General features: G+C 39.9%; 1 protein-coding gene and 1 long non-coding RNA gene across 8 annotated transcripts in view; one reads left to right on the top strand and one right to left on the bottom strand.

The window, feature by feature from the left end:
- cdh23 (cadherin-related 23) overlaps nt 1-19,852 on the bottom strand; it is a 213,103-nt gene that overhangs the window by 167,521 nt on the left and 25,730 nt on the right. For all 7 annotated transcript variants that reach the window (XR_003748543.1, XM_028969157.1, XM_028969156.1 and 4 more), the window contains one exon: nt 16,432-16,506. Coding sequence is in view for 6 of the 7 variants with exons in the window: in XM_028969157.1 (XP_028824990.1) it covers nt 16,432-16,506 (75 nt within the window). In the remaining variant the exon portion in view is untranslated. The remainder of the gene's footprint in view (nt 1-16,431; nt 16,507-19,852) is intronic.
- LOC114783732 (uncharacterized) lies at nt 12,765-17,859 on the top strand. The gene is made up of 3 exons (XR_003748548.1): nt 12,765-12,826; nt 17,266-17,341; nt 17,564-17,859. It is a non-coding gene; the product is annotated as an uncharacterized LOC114783732 (long non-coding RNA).

The raw sequence follows: 19,852 nt of genomic DNA, 5'->3' as shown, positions 1-19,852 counted from the left end.
TGAGTATGAAGCGTACTATTGATGTATATTTACCTCTGTGTAACAAGAATTTGCTTGCTTGGTTATTTAGTAAATTGCACATGCAATTTACTGATTTTGATGAAGTGTGTTGCGAAGGCCAGCAAGAGCAAATAGAATACATTTTTTTTTTTTTTTTACTAAATTACATATTAATGAACATATTTGCATTGCTGAAAATTAATTCTCAGTAGCACAAACTGTCCGTTCTGTTCGTTCCATGTATTGTGTCCAGTTGTGTGAGAGAACAGGAGCCTTCATGTTAAATAAAACGTTTTCTTTGCCTAATCAGCCTTGTGTAGTGTGCTTTGTGCATTATATATTGATACAGCATGAACTGCATGCTGCAATTATGGTAGGTACAAGTAGAATTTCTGTTAAGACAAGACGTGCAAACACAAGGTTCAAGGAAACAGGATTTCTGTTTCCCTGCTTTCAGCTTTGCCAGCATATTGACCTGGGAAAAATGGAAACGGGCTTCCATACAAAACTATCTATTTATTAGAGGTATTTTAAAAGGTAAACTATTCTTAGAGAACAGTTGAGCTGTCACATCCATACATGCACTTCGTAGCATTTTGCATGTGCATAATTGCACAATCTGACCTTGTGATTGCAGCTGCAATCAGATTAATGGTGCAGCATTACACCAAAGGTTATGTACTGTGGGAACTTAACAGAATAGTGTTAAGATCAAAGGTCAGTGAGGGAAATATTAAGGAGGTGACTGAAGCTGCAACGTGCTCAGGGGCGAAAAAGAGGATCCTTTAGAACCCCTTAAACAGCTGTGTTAAATTAATTTAATATAGCATTCATGGAGTAAACAGACATGCTGATGGGTCCTAGAAAGAAGGGTTGTAATGTGACAATGAATTAAGTGTAATACCAACATCTGACCGCAAATTAAAACCCTCCATTAAAATATCCAACTCTCCACTCATTCAGGTGGATACAGCAGGTCTCTGAAAGTGAGCAGGTTCCTCCCAATGTCTATACAGATCATTACAGCAGGGGATGATGTCTAAAAATTTTGAATTAAATTGAACACATTTATATCATTTTATTATTCTAAAATACATATATATAGTCACAAGAAAATTTTAATCTGGATCAAAATTTGAATTTAAACAGAAAAAAATGAGAAAGGCACAAAAAAAATGGAAGATTTTGTGTACAAGCACAGGCACCCGTCTTGTGAATTAATCCTTACTGACGCCTGTGTAGTGGCCTTTATGAGAACAAATGTCAGCTTTCAAACACAGGACATGATAACCTTTCTTCATAGATGCTGCCGGAGAAAGAGACAACAACACATTGCAGCTTCCAATATCACTTACTGGTACATGAGCCATGCCCAACCAGTAAAACACACACAGAATAAAGATGTTCATAAGAGTAAAGGTTCAAGTTAATTCTTGCAAATGATGTAGAGAGGAGTGCATTAGTCCACCGTGAGGCTGTGGACACTCTCTGTTGCTCTCTGTACTTCATCAGTCAGGATATCCCCACCCGCCAGGATCTCGTGGAGCATTAAGTGTCTTAATACATCACATCAGCACACACAAGTAAGCACACACAGACTGGAAATAAAACTCATTTTTTACTATCTTTCACAGCAATGGCATTCTGACATATATTCAGTGTATTAAACACACACAAATGACCATGCAAACATTTGATTGGCTCAGTCCCTCAAACAGGAAAACATAGAATATGCTCATTGCCACACAAACACACATACACACACACACACACACACACACACACACACACACACACACACATACAGAAGGGCTCCTGCAGCGAAGCAGAGAGACGCCTGTTGATGTGAAACATCAATTTCCAGGTTAGCTGCTCTCTGTGGTTCCAGCAGGTATCAGCTGTGACCCACCTGCACCTGATAAGCAGCTGTAGAGAGAAGATCTCAAAATGACACAGCCAAAGGAACAAATACATATTTACACATACACACACACACAGAGACAACACAAAAAATTCATGCACACATTAACCTATTCAAACAAAAAAGCAACACTGCATACTCATACAGCCATTAATTATGCAGACAGTACCAGACACCACAACCACATAAACACACTTACATTATCAAGACTTACATTCTTGATTGTGTAATGTCGCATACATGACTTGCAGGGAACTGGCAAGAAAAGTTCCGAAAGTACACTTGTTTCGGAACAAGAAAAGTTCAGAAAGCAGACCATTTTCAAAGAACATTTCACTCTACTGATACTGACTGTCTGACAAAGACTGGGATCTGGGAGTAGAAGCCAAGTGAGTAAGACACCCACCTATGAACCTGAACACCACAAAGCTACAGATTAGATTAAAATTCCTCTTACTACCATTGTGTCCCTGAGCAAAACACTTAACACTGAGTGTCTCCAAGGGGACTGTCCCTGTAACTACTGATTGTAAGGTGCTCTGGATAAGGTAAATGTAAATTTAAATGACTGACTCAAAGGTAATGTTTGAAGAGAGAGTGAGAGTGAAACAGAGCATTCCCAGAACAGAGAAAGGAAGAGAATCTCAAGGGGTTGTGAATAATGAAACCTGTGATCACAAACTGGAGGGAATCAAAGATACAACATATAAAATAATTTTTCTCCCTTGGTCAGCAAAAAATGGCAGCAGAATTCCTCAAACCATAGAATGACTGAATGTCTGCTGTTCAATAAGTCAAGCAAATAAGCTTAAGTGTAAGCAAATCAGTAAGCAAATCTGGATTCTGGATTTAGCCTCTTTGCACCTGGTAATAAAGGATGAGGCCACATCTACACTGCTCATAGAAAAGGGAGCACAAAAATAAGACATCCTAGATCTGAATGAATGAAATAATCTTATTAAATACATTGTTCTTTACATATTTGAATGTGCCGACAAAAAAGAAAACACACAAATTTGATTTCAATTGATCTGGAGTTCTGGATTTCGAGTCACACTCCAGTAGAAAAACACTCCACAGGCTGATCCAACTTTGATGTAACAAAAACAAATGAAAGATAATAAAATAATTCAAACTAATCAAAATGAGGCTCAATAGTGTGTGTTTGTATTATCAGGTGGCAGAGGGTCTCCTGAGGAATCTCCTCCCAGACCTAGACTAAGGCATCTGGCAACTCCTGGACAGTCTCTGGGGCAATGTGGTGTTAGTGGATGGAGCGAGACATTATGTCCCAGATGTGCTCAATTGTATTCAGGTCTGGGGAATGGGTGAGCCAATCTATATCATCAATGCCTTTGTCTTGCTGCACGGTGTTGGACTATAAGCACAACCCCCATCTGTGGACATCGGGCCCTCATACCACCCTTATGGAGGGCAGACGCATGAACATTTGTGGCCTACTGGAGGTCATTTGCAGGTCTCTGGGAATGATCCTACTTTTCCTCCTTGCACAAAGGTGGAGGTAGTGGTCCTACTGCTGGGTTGCTGCCCTTCTACAGCCTGATATACTGGCCTGGTAGCACATTCATGCTGTGGACACTACACTGACAGACACAGCAAACCTTCTTGCCACAGCTCGCATTGATGTGCCTGGATGAGGTGCACGACCTGAGCCAGGGTTGTAGACTCTTGTAAATTGTAGAGTCTAATTAATAATTTACATCTGTTGTCTAGCATGTGTAATTGATTGTTAATAAGTGTTGCGCTCCTAAGTGAACAGTTTGATAGACTTGGAGTTCCATTGTGTTGTTTAAGTGTTCCCTTTATTTTTTGGAACCACTTTGCTGTGGTTAGGGCAACACAAAGACAACCTTGTTTTTTTTCTTTTAAAAGAAACTCAAAAGTTGAAGCTCCTTTTAACTAAGGCACCTATTCAATGAGATTTTTCAAGGATGCTTAGATTATTTCAACTCTTTGTACATTGGCCTGGATCTCTCTTAGATCAACTGCAGGTCATCCAAAATTCCCCCACTTGCCTTCTTACTGGAGCTAAACTACATGTTAATTTCCTTGCAATGGCTTCCTGTCCAACCAAAGAAGTGAGATCATCAAACCAACTCCTTCTACAGGAACTTTTTGGTCACAGCCCCAAAACTCTGCAACAGTCTCCCATTCCAAATAAGATCTGACCAGGACACTGAAAATTAAAAAAAAAAATCTCTTAAAATTGGCTTTCATCTTTGGTTGTGCATGATAATCTGGTTTTAATTGGTTCATGGTTTCCATTTATCCATTTAAATGTTTATACAGTGGGTACGGAAAGTATTCACTCTTTGTATTTGTCACGACGGTGAGCTGACGATGGAAGGAAGCGAAGAGTTCGGACATTCTGGGAAAGGGATTTTATTACAAATAATAAATAAACAAGGTGCAATGGCCGAAAACGGGGAATACAGGGGAGGACAGAAACAAACCCGCAGGCACATGGCGGTTGCCAGAACTCAAAACACAAACGAAAGTCAAGTTCATGACCGAGTCCACGAAAATGTCAGAGCCACCGAAGGGAGGAACCACGGTGCTTCTTATCCGCTGTCAGAATTGGCTTCAGCTGTAGACAGCACCTGGAGCAAATCCTGACAGTATTATTGCATTCATTTGCTAAAATCATTTAAGTAATTTTTTTCCTCATTAATGTGCACACAGTTGTTGACATTTTTGCAGATTTATTAACAAAGAAAAAATATAACATGGTCCTAAGTATTCCGACCCTTTGCTGTGACACTCATATATTTTTTTCAGGTGCTGTCCATTTCTTCTGATCATCCTTGAGATTATTCTACACCTTCATTTGAGTCCAGCTGTGTTTGATTATATTGGACTTGATTAGGAAAGCCACACACCTGAAAGTGAAAGTGAAGTGATTGACATTGTGAAACACTGCAGCACAGCAAACGGTGCACACAACGAAATGTGTCCTCCGCTTTAACCCATCACCCTTGGTGAGCAGTGGGCAGCCATGACAAGTGCCCGGGGAACAGCGTGTGAGGACGGTGCTTTGCTCAGTGGCACCTCAGTGGCACCTTGTGGGTCGGGATTCAAATCGGCAACCTTCTGCCCGCTAACACTGCCCACACACCTGTCTATATAAGACTGTACATTTCACAATGCATGCAGTAAATCAGAATTATGAGCTCAAAGGAACTGCCTGAAGAGCTCAGAGACAGACTTGTGGCAAGGCACAGATCTGACCAAGGTTACAAAAAAAATTCTGCTGCACTTAAGGTTCCTAAGAGCACAGTGGCTTCCATAATCCTTAAGTGGACTATGTTTGGGATGACCAGAACCCTTCCTAAAGCTGGCCATCTGGCCAAACTGAGCTACTGGGGGGAGAAGAGCTTTGGTGAGAGAGGTAAAGTAGAACCCAATGATCACTGTTGCTCCAGAGATGCATTTGGGAGATGTAGTTGTAGAAAGTCAACCATCACAGCAGCCCTCCACCATTCAGGGTTTTATGGCAGAGTGGCCCAACAGAAGCTTCTCCTCAGCGCAAGACACATGAAAGGCCCTATCTCCACAAGTCGTTAGCCTAGTCCTAGGGATGGTCAAGAGCAGCTGATCAGATGATCGAAGTTGTCTTGCTGGACTGTAGATGTAGAGAAGGTTACATGATACTGAGGTGCTGACATGTTAAGAGCTTTAAAAACAATTAGCAAGATCTTAAACTCTATTCTAAACTTCACCAGTGAAGTGAGGCCAGAATCGGGGAAATGTGGTCAAGCTTTCACTTGTCAGTGAGCAGACAAGCCGCTGTGTTCTGCACTATTTGCAGCCAATAGGTTTAGGACTGACCAATACCAAGGTATAATTACCAATTACACTAATCCGGATATGAGGTGATAAATGCATGAATTGCCTGCTCCAGATCTCTAGGTGGTAAATATCTTTTGACCTTGAATATAGTCCTTAATTGATAAAAGCTTGTTTTTATGACTGCGCTCACTCAGGTCACACCAAGATTGCATACGGATGGCTTGAGATATTGGGACAAGGGATCAAAAATGCGGTGAGATCATCAGCCTAGTTATGTCCGAATAGAATAACTTCAGTCATGCTGTCATTTAGATTTAAAACATTTTTGCTCATCCAGGCTCTAATCTCATTTAAGCGCTCAATGAGGGCCAGATTGAATCATTACTAATAGCTTTTAATGGCATGTAGATATACAGCCTACAGCAATTTAGTGTTTTCTGAATACTGACCCCAGCAGCAGTATGTAAAGTAAAACTTCAGATGTGAGGGGAGCAGTAGCTGAGGTAGAGTCACCTACATGAATAGTGAAACTCTGATATTTCAGTTTTAATCTGTTAATAAATCTTCAAAATTGTCAACAATTCTGTGTTTTTCTGTCAATATGGGGTACTGGGTACATGAATGAGGAAAAAGGGGCTGCAATGAGTGAAAAATTATTAAAAACATTCTAGTAGGAGCACAATTAAGAGACACAGAGCTGATAAAAAAAGAAAGTAGATTTTGCAAAAATTGTAGTATATGTGCATGTATACGACAGGACAGTAAATTAAGTGAATTAAGGGACAGTACATTGTGTAGACAGACAGTGTAGTACATGGAGGTGTGCGTGGCGCAATTCTGAAAAATACCCATAATTAATGCAGGCAGAGGACCCGGTGAGCAGCTCAATCCCCAGGTACACGGGAGCTTCATCAACATGTTTAGGGCAAGTGTTTTAATACAACTCACCCACAGGGAACTTCCTGCTTCTTAATTATTATTGAATTAAGGAGGTAGAAGATAAAATGAAAAGAGCTGAATGTTCAGCATGGACACAACACCAGGGCCAGGCACGGCCAGCTCATTAATAAAGACAGACAGACCCCCCAACACACAGACACACATACACACACACACACACACACATTGATATTATATTGATACACAATTGATATTATACATTAATTAGTGAAGAACACCCACATTGTGTTGTTTTTACAGTTTCAGCTGAACTCAGTTGTCTTATGTCTGTGAGACTGACATAAATGCTGTAAATTAATATAAACATTTTTGTAAAGGTAAAAATATTCACAGAATTTATGTTATCTGTATGGAATATATTAAAAAATATTAAGTATTATTATTAGTTTCATAACATATTATTATTTGTAACAACCTATGTTTCTTAGTTTTGTATGTTGGCAATGTTTTAATTTTGTTTGAAGGAACTCACACATCAAGCCTCTGCAGTTACTGCATGACCAAAACAGTGTAAATCAGTATCACATTTAAATATTGATAAATTGTAGGAATTAGTTTTCATTGCCTCACATTTGGACAATTTGAAGTGACTAAGAAGGAAGTTGGAGTGTCTATTATCACACACAGCACCTCTGTGCTTAAATGCTCTGTGCCTCTGTGCACCAAGACATTTTTATGGGGAATAAGAGCAGCTATTTTAAATCTAAAAATCACAAATACATTTGCACTTGATAGGCTAAAGGAATCAAAAGAGCAAAATATTAACAGTTCTTCCATAAATTAGTGCCATGTTGTGTGAGCAGTTTAATTTCCATGTAGAGAATGATTTAATCCACCAGATCTGAGTAAAGTGGATTATGATATGAGGGCGCTTCATCAATGTTTGAGTGTCACTTGATTCCATCCTGAATGTCCTACCACAATTAATGCAATTTAGCCACATTATTAATACACTGCAGTTAGGATGAGCCACGGGACATGAGACACTTGATTCTTACACATTCAAAAACATACAGACTTCATTCAATGCCAGCAATGTGTACTAACTGAACACTAATGTCATCAAGGTCTCAGCATAAAGAACATAAGAACATAAATCTATTTTGGCATCAAGCCCACAAAAATAACGATAATGTCATCTGATTCCTGTCTGCAGAGTGAGAATGGTGTGAATGGTAAAACAGTAGTGGCATAGTGGTGGGGCAGTGGTGGCCTAGCGGTTAAGGAAGCAGCCCTGTAATCAGATGGTTTCCGGTTTGAATCCCGATCTGCCAAGGTGCCACTGAGGTGCCACTGAGCAAAGCACCATCCCCACACACTGCTCCCCGGGCGCCTGTCACGGCTGCCCACTGCTCACTCAGGGTGATGGAATAATTGCAGAGGACAAATTTCACTGTGTGCACCGTGTGCTGTGCTGCTGTGTATCACATGTGACAATCACTTCACTTCACTAGTAGAAAGCGAACCATAATCAGAAGGTTGCAGGTTTAAATCCTGACCTGCCAAGTTGCCACTGAGATGCCACTGAGCAAGGTAACATCCCCACACACTATTCCCTGCGCGACTATTATGGCTGCCCACTGATCACCAAGGTGATTGGTTAAATGCAGGACACATTTTGTTGTGTGCACCATGGGCTGTGCTACAGTGTTTCACAATGACAATCACTTCACATTCACTAAAGTCCAGATACTTGTGCAGAAAAAAAGATGCTGCTGTCAGAGCTACTGACAACATTTACATTTAAAGCATTTATCAGACACCCTTATCCAGAGCAAATTACAGAGCGTAGTTACAGGGACAATCCCCCTGGAGCAGCTCAGGGTTAAGTGTCTTGCTCAGGGACACTCCTTTTATTCTCCCTTGTAGTCCCTGGCTGGTGGAACAACTTGTCCTGCTCCATTCGACTAGCTGAGACTACTACCACCTTTAAGAAGCAGTTGAAAACCCACTTGTTCAATAATTTCAGACAAGTCTAACACTAACACACTGCACAATTTTTTTTCTTTGTCTAGCACTTAACAATTTCAGAGCATGTTCTTTTTCTGACTAGTTAGGCCTTATCAGGGATCTTAGTTTTGTGAAATCACAATCTATAGAAACCGAACGAGAATTGCTGGTGTCTTCCTCTTGTAAGACACTTTGAATAAAAGCATCTGCTAAGTAAAATAAAGTAAATTAAAGTAAAGTAAAGTAAAGTAAAGGTAGTAAGTGGGATTTGAACCAGGGTCTTCTTGTTCATAGGTGAGTGCGTTACCCACTAGGCTACTACCACTAATTACAACAATGTTTACTGCTAACATCACTATAAACAATTTCTTACAAAATTAAATTCCTGTATAATCTGCTTTGCATGTCCAGTCAGTCATATTTCACACTACGAAAGTGTGAATGAGAGTGGAGCAGAAGACGCGCCGCAGCGTGGTTGGAGGGGAGCTCCGGCTCTGTGTGGAGCAGCGGGGAAGGAAGAGTCAAAAGGCAGGATCAATCGGGCGTTTATAAGAAAGGCTAGCGTCTCTGGAAATTTAATTCAACAAAGAGCGGGCAGTGTGACTGGCATCCACCTGACTTTTATACTGACTTTTATGCTGCCCGCTCTCACTTCCGCTTCCGGGTCGCTGTCTCCCTAGCTGATCTTGCTCCCTCTGGTGGGCTGGAGTGGCTATGTTCGCCATGATAATACCATTGCTTTGGTGATTGTAATTTTGGGCTTTCAAAAACTTCTTTATCTTGTCTGGGGTGAAATGGTGAAATGACGGCATCCTCAATAATTTTATAAAACATGAGTTGTACCAAATCTGTGAACACTATCAGCCTTCCATTTAACCAATGTAATAATTTCAACCACATTTAACCTCCTTTCACTCGTCCCTCTTTCACATCAATGCATTTTACAAAGCAACAATGGTCACACTTACAGCCTTCCAACCACAACATATTTCCTCTATTCAACAAACTTAACATATTCAACCACATTTAACCTCTTTCTGTGATGACCCGATGGCAAGACAAAAAAAAATAGCGGATCACAGAGCAAATGACAGGTGCCATGATTTAAAATTGCAGATTCATATCATAACACGTAATCTGAATTTGAACCACATGAAGTAAAAATCAACCAAAATGGTCAGGCGTATGGAGGGACCCATGGCTTCACTATATGGCTTGAAGATCCCACATGTGTTTATTCCAAAACTGATGCTGGATGAGAGGGTCTGGTTCAGAGTTTCTGCTCTAATGTATCCCAAAGGTAAGTTCCAGGCAGTCTGCATGGCTAGGTTCTTCATTTAATTCACATTTTTGTATAAAAACATGAGTGGGTAGTCCACAATACAGCTGGTGGTCTTTTAATTTTTTTTCCTATTTAACTCTGTTATGAAGGTATACTTGATGTGGCACTACTACTAATAATTGGGCCCAGTGTGTGCCTTCTCAAACACACTCACCAGTGCATTTGATTCTATATGAGTAACTATTCTTGTGTTTATCAGGTCATATATTAATTTTTCATAATACATGTTGGTTTAGTTCCTTGTTTACTAGTATTACTGTGTTTCACTGCATCTCACATAGATGTTTTACAAACAGAGAACTGGAACAATGTGAAAATGTGTGTAAAGTTCTGCTCAACAAGTAAAAAAAACACAAATCAAATACAAATGAACAGTTTCAACAATTAGTTCATTAAATTGTGCACATGAGTGTGAGAAGAAATTGTGATGAGTGTGTTATGTATGTCACATTCACCAGCACTGAAAACCAAAATGTCTTCAATAAACAAGAAATAGGATGATGACAAAGACCCAGAATTGGGTACCTGGAGAAGAGGGGTGAAACACTCAAACTTGTATAATTAAAAATTAAAAGCACCATATGTTGCTGTACAATATCACAAGCTTCAATCTTTGCTCCCCAGGGGCGCAGTACAGAAAAAAAGATGCCGCTCCCCTTCTGCAGAATCAGTCCGCCTCCCACAGAGGGTAGGACTTTGCAAGGAGACTGAGCTTAGATCAAATATCCATGTTCTGGCTATCAGTGCCCTCACAATAATAAATAAACATGTTTGGTCCTTGGGCATGAGGCTGTCTGGAATTTGCTTCCACTGAAGTTCTGCCCAGACTGCAGCCCTAGGCTCGACCACACCCGGATGTAAGTCATCAATAAAAGAGAAGATCAGGGGGGTCAGTCTGGGTTAGAGCGAGAACCACATGTGAATTTTTAGTATGCCATACATGGAGATAAGCAAAGCTCCAGTTGATACTCAGTAGTATGTTAGGCATTTGGGTTCAAATGCCTAACATGATTAAACAAATCATGTTTTCATTTCTAACCAATCAGCCTCCCCTGTATATTACATCACAATCGTGATTCAGATCAGTCCAGCAGAAACCAGAGAGGAAACCAGATAAAAGAGGATCACCAGTCCATTTGAACATCATACAGACAGATCCATTTCAGCCAGATCCAGTCTTGTTTCTATTTGATCCCATCATTTGTTTCTATATGAAAAAACTAAAAAATTAAAACCAACAGAACATATTTCTAAATACATTACATTGTTTATAAGTTGCTGATGCTCATTTAATCACTAATAGCTTCTGCCCTCCTGAATTAACAGGGGCAGTGGTAAGCTAGTTTGTAAAGAAACGGAACCGTAATCAGAAGGTTGCCTGTGCTGCAGTGTTTCACAATGACAATCACTTCACTTTCACTTTACTGTTGATCAGGGGCACAGTGGGGTTGTGAGTGTATGTGAGTGTGAAATTTGTTAATAGCATAGGGACATAAGTGGTGTCTGTTCCACAGGTCCAAAAGTTTCAGTGGAATAATGGGGATACAGTGTTATTAGAACAGATGAATGCCCACAGAATATGCATTGCTAATTGACTAATTAGTCTAATTAAGATGCAATTTGTTGTGCAAAAACAAACCTTGGAGATATCTGTATATATAATACACACACACCTGACAACTTTGTACCTTGAGCTTGGTTCGGTGGATGGAATGAGAATGTTCTGGAAGTCCTCCTGAATCAGGGACATCTGCCCACCTACTAAACAATAATTCTGACAAATTGACTTCATCCACTCACTCCTCCACCGTTAAGTCCACTCGTGACTTGCTTGGCTCTAAACAAGTCATCAAAAAAGCACCGACAAGGTTGGCGGCCCCGGCCACCAATCAAGCTTCAGCATTTTGGAGAGGACCGTGTGATTTATGTCTAGAGGACACTTCATTATCAGGTCCATCAAGAACATCAGCTCAATAACAAGCAGCAAGCACACTCAAGCCCTTTACACAACATGCAAGCTGTGTCCACTATTTTGACATGAGTATGCTATCACTTGGGCGTTTATGTGTAATCAAACCCGGACATGGAAACTTTTTTGGTTGTCAGGGGACATCTAACACAGGTCCAAGAAATTGACATTATTAATTAATAATCCCACTGTGTAAAGACACGTCTTTTTCAGGTCATCTTCCACTTTTGAATGTGCAGAATGTAACGTCAGATGACATGTTTTTTTAAGACATCCAATATGTTTGTCCATAGGACCTCCAAATAAGGTCTAATTGTAGTCCAAATGAGGTCATTCCCACTCCACATTGGAGCGACGTCCATTTCAGGTCATCTTTGCAGGTCCACTGTTGGGAAAATGCAAACTGTGATGCCAGATGACTTTAATTTTTTTTTTTACATCTGCTAAATGTCCAGTATTCACATCCCCAGGAGCTTCAGATAGGGCTGATTCTAATCCAGATGAGGTCGCTGTGAACATCTTTTCTACGAAAAATGTAAACTCATTTTACATAATATTTATTTTCTCATTTATGACAAATATAAACATTGTTAATATTATTAGTGCATATGAATATATTATATGAGATAAATATAATATTGTGATCATATATGTAACCAGGTAATTTATATTGTGCATATACAAGCAGTAAATGGTGCAGTGAAAAATAAGCATCTGTGCCTTTAAGAATAGATGATGATGTCATCACCCACGGACGGGCACTGCAGTGCCTTCGTTCTGCAATTGCAAAACTCAGTATGAAAAGGAAGGGGGGGAAAGGGCAAGAAACCTTACAGCGCATTACAATGCAAGGCCATATTTCATGTTGGCTAAGGTAAGAAAATTAGCCTTTGCCACATGATAACTTGACTTCATAAATACCTTAAATAACTTAAATTTCCTCTCCTGTTGACAATAAAACACCACGGCAAATATCTACCATGGCTATCTTTTAACATTTGCAGTTATGGTTTTGTTGATGGGACAGCCGCAGAGGGCTTTATAAGGTTCAGAGCATTTGAAGAATAAACCACAAAGATGTAGAGGTGGAGGACACACAGCCGTCTCTCAGGCCTTAGACATAGTTGGTGGATGGAATTAATAAAACTGGAAAGAAATTATTGGGCAATGATTTATTTATTTGCACGATGTGTATAACATGTATAACTGTATTTCCAGAAGGAGGAAGATGTCCAGATGCATACAAAGATGCATTTCCAATTTAAATATACTGCTGAGACAATCAAATGAAGCTGTAGGAAAATGAACTGGAACAGTACACCACCTCCTGAAATTGCTCTACAGTTATGCACAGAACATAGAAACCGTTGACCAGTAAAATCATGTCTGAAATGAGTTTTTATGTAGAAAATTAATTTTATGTAGAAAAGACGTTCACAATTTGGACTTGCTTGGACTAGAATCTGCCCTTATCCAGAGCTCCTGGGGATGTAAATACTAGACAGTAGGCGTAAAAAAATGTCTTCTGGCGTCACAGTCTGCACATCCAGAAGACCAACAGTGGACGTGTAAATATGACCTGAAAAAGACATTGCTTCAATGTGTTTGTGGAGTGGGAATTACCTAATTTGGACTAGAATTAGATCTTATATGGAGCTCCTGTGGACATAAATACTGGACATTCAAAATGTGCAAGTGGCCATTATGACAAAGCAGTAAAACTACTCAACATAGAAAAGTAGATAGACACTCATTCTGTACAAACTTCTACCTAGATTGGATTTATCTTTTTAAAACCTTTTGGCAGAACAGTGTAGAGAATTCTGGAATAGTTCAGCTAGTCACAGTCAGAATTACATTTCTGACATCTAATGAGAACTAAATAAAACCATTTTTTAAATGGCAGCTCTTTAATTCACATTTAGTTTGCCATCAACAGTGGCGGATAGTAATAAATAGTGTTGAGGAGTAACAAGTTGCATGTAACAGCATTATATTACATTATATAAAATTACAGTTACTTATTGAAAGATTCATGATTACAATTTTAGTTTCATATCAATATTGTATACAAAACCTTGCTGACATGTTTAATAATATTGGTGTATGAAAATCCCTGTGGATGTTAATTTAATGTCACCGGTCCTTTGGCCAGTCCAGTCATTGAACCTGTCTCTTCTCTTCTGTTGCTCAACTGTCCTAGCTCTGTTCCCAACCACTAAAATCTGTCAGTTAAGTCAGCGTCTGCGTCTGCCATTATAATGTAAAGAGGTGTCAGAAAACAAAAAAGAAAGACATGTGCTGTGATCCATTGTTGAGCAACCAATAGAAACAATGCACTGAGGCTCTGAAACCAAAATGGTTGATTAGAGCAGTAACCATATTATCTTCAATATGGGGGAGAAAACTATTGGCCTTTTTTTTTTAATAGTGAACGAGTGCTGGTTTACCGTTACAGAGGACCCCTGACCAATTATTCCTATCCTCTTGAATGTTAATGTCACGTCCGCACTGGCTCAACCTCCCACAACACGCTCCTCCTCCCTTGAATACTAGGATCAATGTCTGTGTCTGCATGTCATGTCGCTTGTGTTTTACTCCAGCAGTGTGCACGTGATGTTACCTCACACTTCCGGGTACTCACGTGTCTCTCCCATATTTGTAACCTGTCGGATGTCTCTGTAGTGATTTGTTATTTTGTTTTAAAGCATGCTAACAGCATTTATGCACAGAATCTGACTGACCACCTAGTTATAGTTAATGTAGGAGCAAGTAACTAGTCCTTGTTAAAAAGTATGTGACTTGTTTGGTATGCATTCTTTTTTATTATTTCAGTATTGTACATTCCACAGTAGAATTCCAGTAGAGTGGGAAAAACTTAAGCCACAGATACGCTGACAACTGCATTTTCAACTTGAATTTTTACTTTAACTACATTTAACCCAAGTCAAATATAAAAATAAAGAAATTTACACATTTATTTTAAAATAAAACTTTGTTTAATAGTAAGCATGTTTGATTTATTTGTTTATTAATTTGCTTTGTGTGTCCACTATGTGAGTAAAGTGTCCATACTGATGATGATAACTGTGATTGATGGTGGTACACAAGACTCATTCATTAAACTGGTTTGCCAGGCTCACTGATCCCTGGAATGAAAGTGCTGAAGCATCAATGAAAAGATCTGCTGGTTGATGATAAGCATCCCCATATCAGTGAAGCTCAGTATATAATTTTAATTCAATATCTCTTGGCAGCACTCAAAAAGTGATGAGAACCCGGACTCTTCACAAATTGCCCTGTCAGTCACCTGAGACCAAGAGCTGCTGAGATAAAAACAGAAGTGGCACTAAAGTACAGTTAAACCCAAAATGTTCATGTACTCCACAATTCTCATAAATGGACACCTACACACAGTCCACAGTGAACACTGTGGTGTATACAGTTCTATATTTAACCCTTTTACTCTCCCGAGATTCCTGATAGGAATAGGAAATGCTCTTAAAAATAATACAACCTCATAAGCAAGGAAAAGGCGCCATTTTGTTTTTTAGTGCATGAATTGTTGTTGTTCATCGGAATATTAAACAATGGTGAAACCCAACGACCCAGACATCCCACCCTCCCACTAACTAGGCAGGACATTTTGTAAATGGACCTCACCCAGGGCAAGTCAATATTTCAGCATGGTTTTTCAATACTGGATCAAAACCTGTTTTAAAGCACAATATTCAATTACAATAGTAATTGTATATTATTTATAACCTAAATGAATTTTTCACAAAGTGTTTTATTATAGAAGTTACACAAAGTAAAAGCTAAAATCACAGTACGGTGGACCTATAAAGTGTACTTTTAAAGGTCTGCTTAATTGAATGTTTTTTTTCTTGCACACTACAGCAAAACGCCATGAATTAGTGTTAAGACACAGTGTAACACATACTCTGACAGGTCCATTTCACAAATTAATACAGTTTTTCAGAACTGGGTCCCAGAAGACACAGATCAGTTCATGGGATGATGTCATGCATTTGTTCTGATAAACTCTCCATCCAGCCACCCTGCCCCCTCTCAATCTCCCCCACCTGAACCTCCGTCTCACACTTGTCTCTCTACATATCTGTGGAAAACATGGTGTCACTGCCTACCTCCCTTCTCCCATGCACCGGCAGTGATGGGCACCTTTCCAATATAATTGTGCAATCCACAATATATTAATAATCTTTTCTTATCAGTTAGAAAATAGTGACCTTAACCTCAAGGACAAACTCTCAACTGTCAAAAGCATCAATGGTGAAATCCTCACCAGAACAGAAAACAAACTGTGGAAAACACAGTGTGACATTGTGACATTTCCTGCTGTATATTTCCTACAGCATGTCAGACAAGGTTTCCTTTGTAAATGGCAAAACGTGTTCCAAGTAAAATTCCTGCCGTTTAACCTGTCTGTGTTCAGAGTCAGGGTTAAGGAGCACTTACCCACAGGTGTGTTCTCATAGATGAGGAGGTAGGACTGGAAGTAGTAATTGGTGAAACGTGGGGGCTGATTCAAGGCTAATGGAGGGGGAAAAGAGAGAGAGATTAGACAAGGTAATATGACTTCCAATGCAAAAACGCACAGCTGAGCATGGACGTATCAGAAGGTTGCTGGTTCGAATTCCGATCCGCCAAGGTGCCACTGAGTAAAGCATCACACACTGTTCCCCGGGTGCCTTTCATGGCTGCCCACTGCTCACTAAGGGTGATGGGTTAAAAGCAGAGTACACATTTTGTGCACCATGTGCTGTGCTGCAGTGTTTGACAATCACTTCACTTTCAATATTCCTCTGGGTTTGCCCTTTTCTGCTAGCCATGTGGAAATTGCTGTTCATGACCTTTTGTCTACCCACTGATACCATTTCTGCTTCATTCCTTTGTCTCTCTGCTCTCGCTGTTGCCGGACCCTGCATGAAGATTCTTCTTTAAGCTCCCTGGACTCAGCCACAGTAAAGATTCTTCCATTAAACCCACCATGTGCTTCCAACCCAGCCATGCGTTCCCACTGGCCAATGCCTACTCCTATGCTTCCTCACCTAAGACCTTACCTGTCTCGTGCCTGCTCATGCCAGCCCCAGTTCTCCTGCATACCCAGCCTCTCTTGCCACGACTGCTCGTGCGCCTCCTTGACAGTAGCTTATTACCTTGTCCTTCAAGTATATGGAATTGTAGTACTGTGTTAATGGCTGTTGATATGTTTTGGTTTTACTGACTGGCGCTCATTAATGGTTCCAGGACTAATTGAACCCTAATAATGACTGGCTATGTTCCTACCAGGGACTGGTGTGTTGCATCAGCCTGACTTTCAATGACTCTGATGGACTGATTGGAGAAGACAGGGTATTGGTTGTGGGTAGGTCGGTATTTCTTATAAATAGAGCCCACCTTAACTCATGGGGGTGTTCGGGGAGATGGCGTAGTGGAGGGCGGAGCTGCCAGCGGCGGTACGGCCAGTGACAACAACACGAGCTAAGTACCCCTGAAAGGCCGTCGGAGTTGTAATTTCTGGTTGGTGCTCTATTGTCTGTGGACTTGAAACATTCCTTCTATTGTCTCGACTGTGTTTGTGTTGCAGCGGGATTGTCTAACATCAGCTGAGGAAGTTTAGGTAGAGTGAGAACAGCATCTACACTCCAGTTGCGGTTTCATTCATACCGCAAACTGGGCGGAGCCGACCAGTACTGACTGTTTTTAGGATCCTTTCTTATTAAATAGGTATTTTTATACATGCATGTTACTGAATATTCAGGATTTCTGTGTGTATAGGGGTTGAGATAACCAGCCTGGTTCATTTTCTATGCTGATTTTATTACCCACCCAACCATCTTAGAGTGTGAATTTGTGGTGCTTTAGTTGCGGTTTGTAACGTGTGTTTTGTGTGATTTTTTTTTTATTTATTTTGACGAATTGTGGGTTTTTACATGTTCTGAACTTTGTCACTATTTGCTGTATGTGTATCGGGGAAGGTGGCATCAAATTGGCAGTACTGGTGATGTGTAACAGCTCCAGGCAGTGATTTGTTCTGATACACACCCAATGTTCGTTTTATCTGGTTGACTCAAATAACAAATAAAGTGTACTGTTTTAAATTGTACTTTGCGTGTTGCCTGTGTCTGGGGTGGACAAAGTTTGAGCATAACGTAACCTCATGGTCACGACAATTCCACATTTGCTGTTTGTGTTACAACCAAAATTATGCTACAGCTTCTCACACATGAGAAGGAAAAGGCAAAGCCAATCACACTGGTGATGTATATTTGGGAGGAAAGACTCAAGTACAAAACACAATTTAACACTTTTTTTTTTTTTTCATTGGTGAGGACAGTTCAACAATTGCACACCATTGCTTGCTCTTCACATATTTGCATGAGAGCCATAACAATTGCTGTTATTATTGCTTTTATTATTTATTCATTTCTTTCATAATCTGTTCACTTTTTTGATAAGACCCTTTAAGCACATAGACTCTACACAATATGTAAAGTAAGTCAATTGCCACATCGCAGGGGAAAAAGGGCGGTGGATGTAGTCCCACCTAAACGAGCATCAGTTCTGGTGCGCTGCCAAAAATGGCACACACATGTGAACATGTGTCTGTGTGATTAAGTGTCCTTGGGAAGGGAGAGTCAATGAGAGATTCAAGCTGCCTTGGCCCTGATGGGCCCTGATTTTTGCCAAAGAGCTAAGCTTTTGCTTTTACACAATGGAAGAGGTCATGCAGTATCAGCTTTTTTTTTTCTTGAGATCACCATTTTTTTCTCAAAATAACCAAATTTGCTTTTTAGAGATGATTTATTTTCCTTTTCTTGGGAGTTATTTTATGAAGATATCAAAATGGCAGTCTTAAAAATAATAGTTTGTGTCTTAAAAATAATAATTTGTCTGAATGGACTTATTCTGTTGCTAGATGGACCATGCATCAGCACATTCAGATTTACTGTCATCAGGGACCGACAAACAGAAATAATGATACAGCTGTCATATTAGTGTTCACCACATGATATATATACAGTATATATATACACAATATACAGTACAGGTCAAAACATTTGACACACCTTATTCAATGTGTTTTCTTTATTTTCATGACCATTTACATTGGTAGATTCTCACTGAATGCATCAAAACTATGAATGAACACATGTGGAGTTATTACTTAACAAAAAGTGGAGACCTGGCCTCCACAGTCACCAGACCTGAACCCAATCAAGATGGTTTGGGGTGAGCTGAACTGCAGAGTGCAGGCAAGGGGCCAACAAGTGCTAAACACCTCTGGGAACTCCTTGAAGACTGTTGGAAAACCATTTCAGGTGACTTCCTCTTGAAGCTCATCGAGAGAATGCCAAGATTGTGCAAAGCAGTAATCAGAGCAAAGGGTGGCTATTTTGAAGAAACAAGAATATAAAACAGTTATTTCATCCTTTTTTGTTAAGTACATAACTCCACACGTGTTCATTCATACCTTCAGTAAGAATCTACCAATGTAAATGGTCATGAAAATAAAGAAATTGAATGAGAAGGTGTGTCCAAACATTTAGCCTGTACTGTACAAAAAGATGATAAATTTACATCTGCTTTACAGACCTCTCAACCATCACCTCATTTTTGTGCTTCGTTCTACATGTTACTCATTCAGCTACAGTTTGATTGGGCAGGCAGACCATAGCGCTAAAAACACCATGAACACAAGCATAGTGTTAATGGGAAATGTAGGAATAGCACTGTCCAGACAAATAAACACTGCATACTGGTTACTGCCCACCTCTGTGTTTGAGTGTTCAATGGAGCTCAACACACACATTGTGGCACAAGGTAATGGCTGGGTGCTGGTGATACCATTTTCAGTTTCAGTTGATTATCAATG

Source organism: Denticeps clupeoides, chromosome 2 (genome assembly GCF_900700375.1).
Source record: "Denticeps clupeoides chromosome 2, fDenClu1.1, whole genome shotgun sequence".
Taxonomy (NCBI): Eukaryota; Metazoa; Chordata; class Actinopteri; order Clupeiformes; family Denticipitidae; genus Denticeps; species Denticeps clupeoides.
Note: the sequence above shows the minus strand (reverse complement) of the source record. Positions and strands in the feature narration are given on the sequence as shown.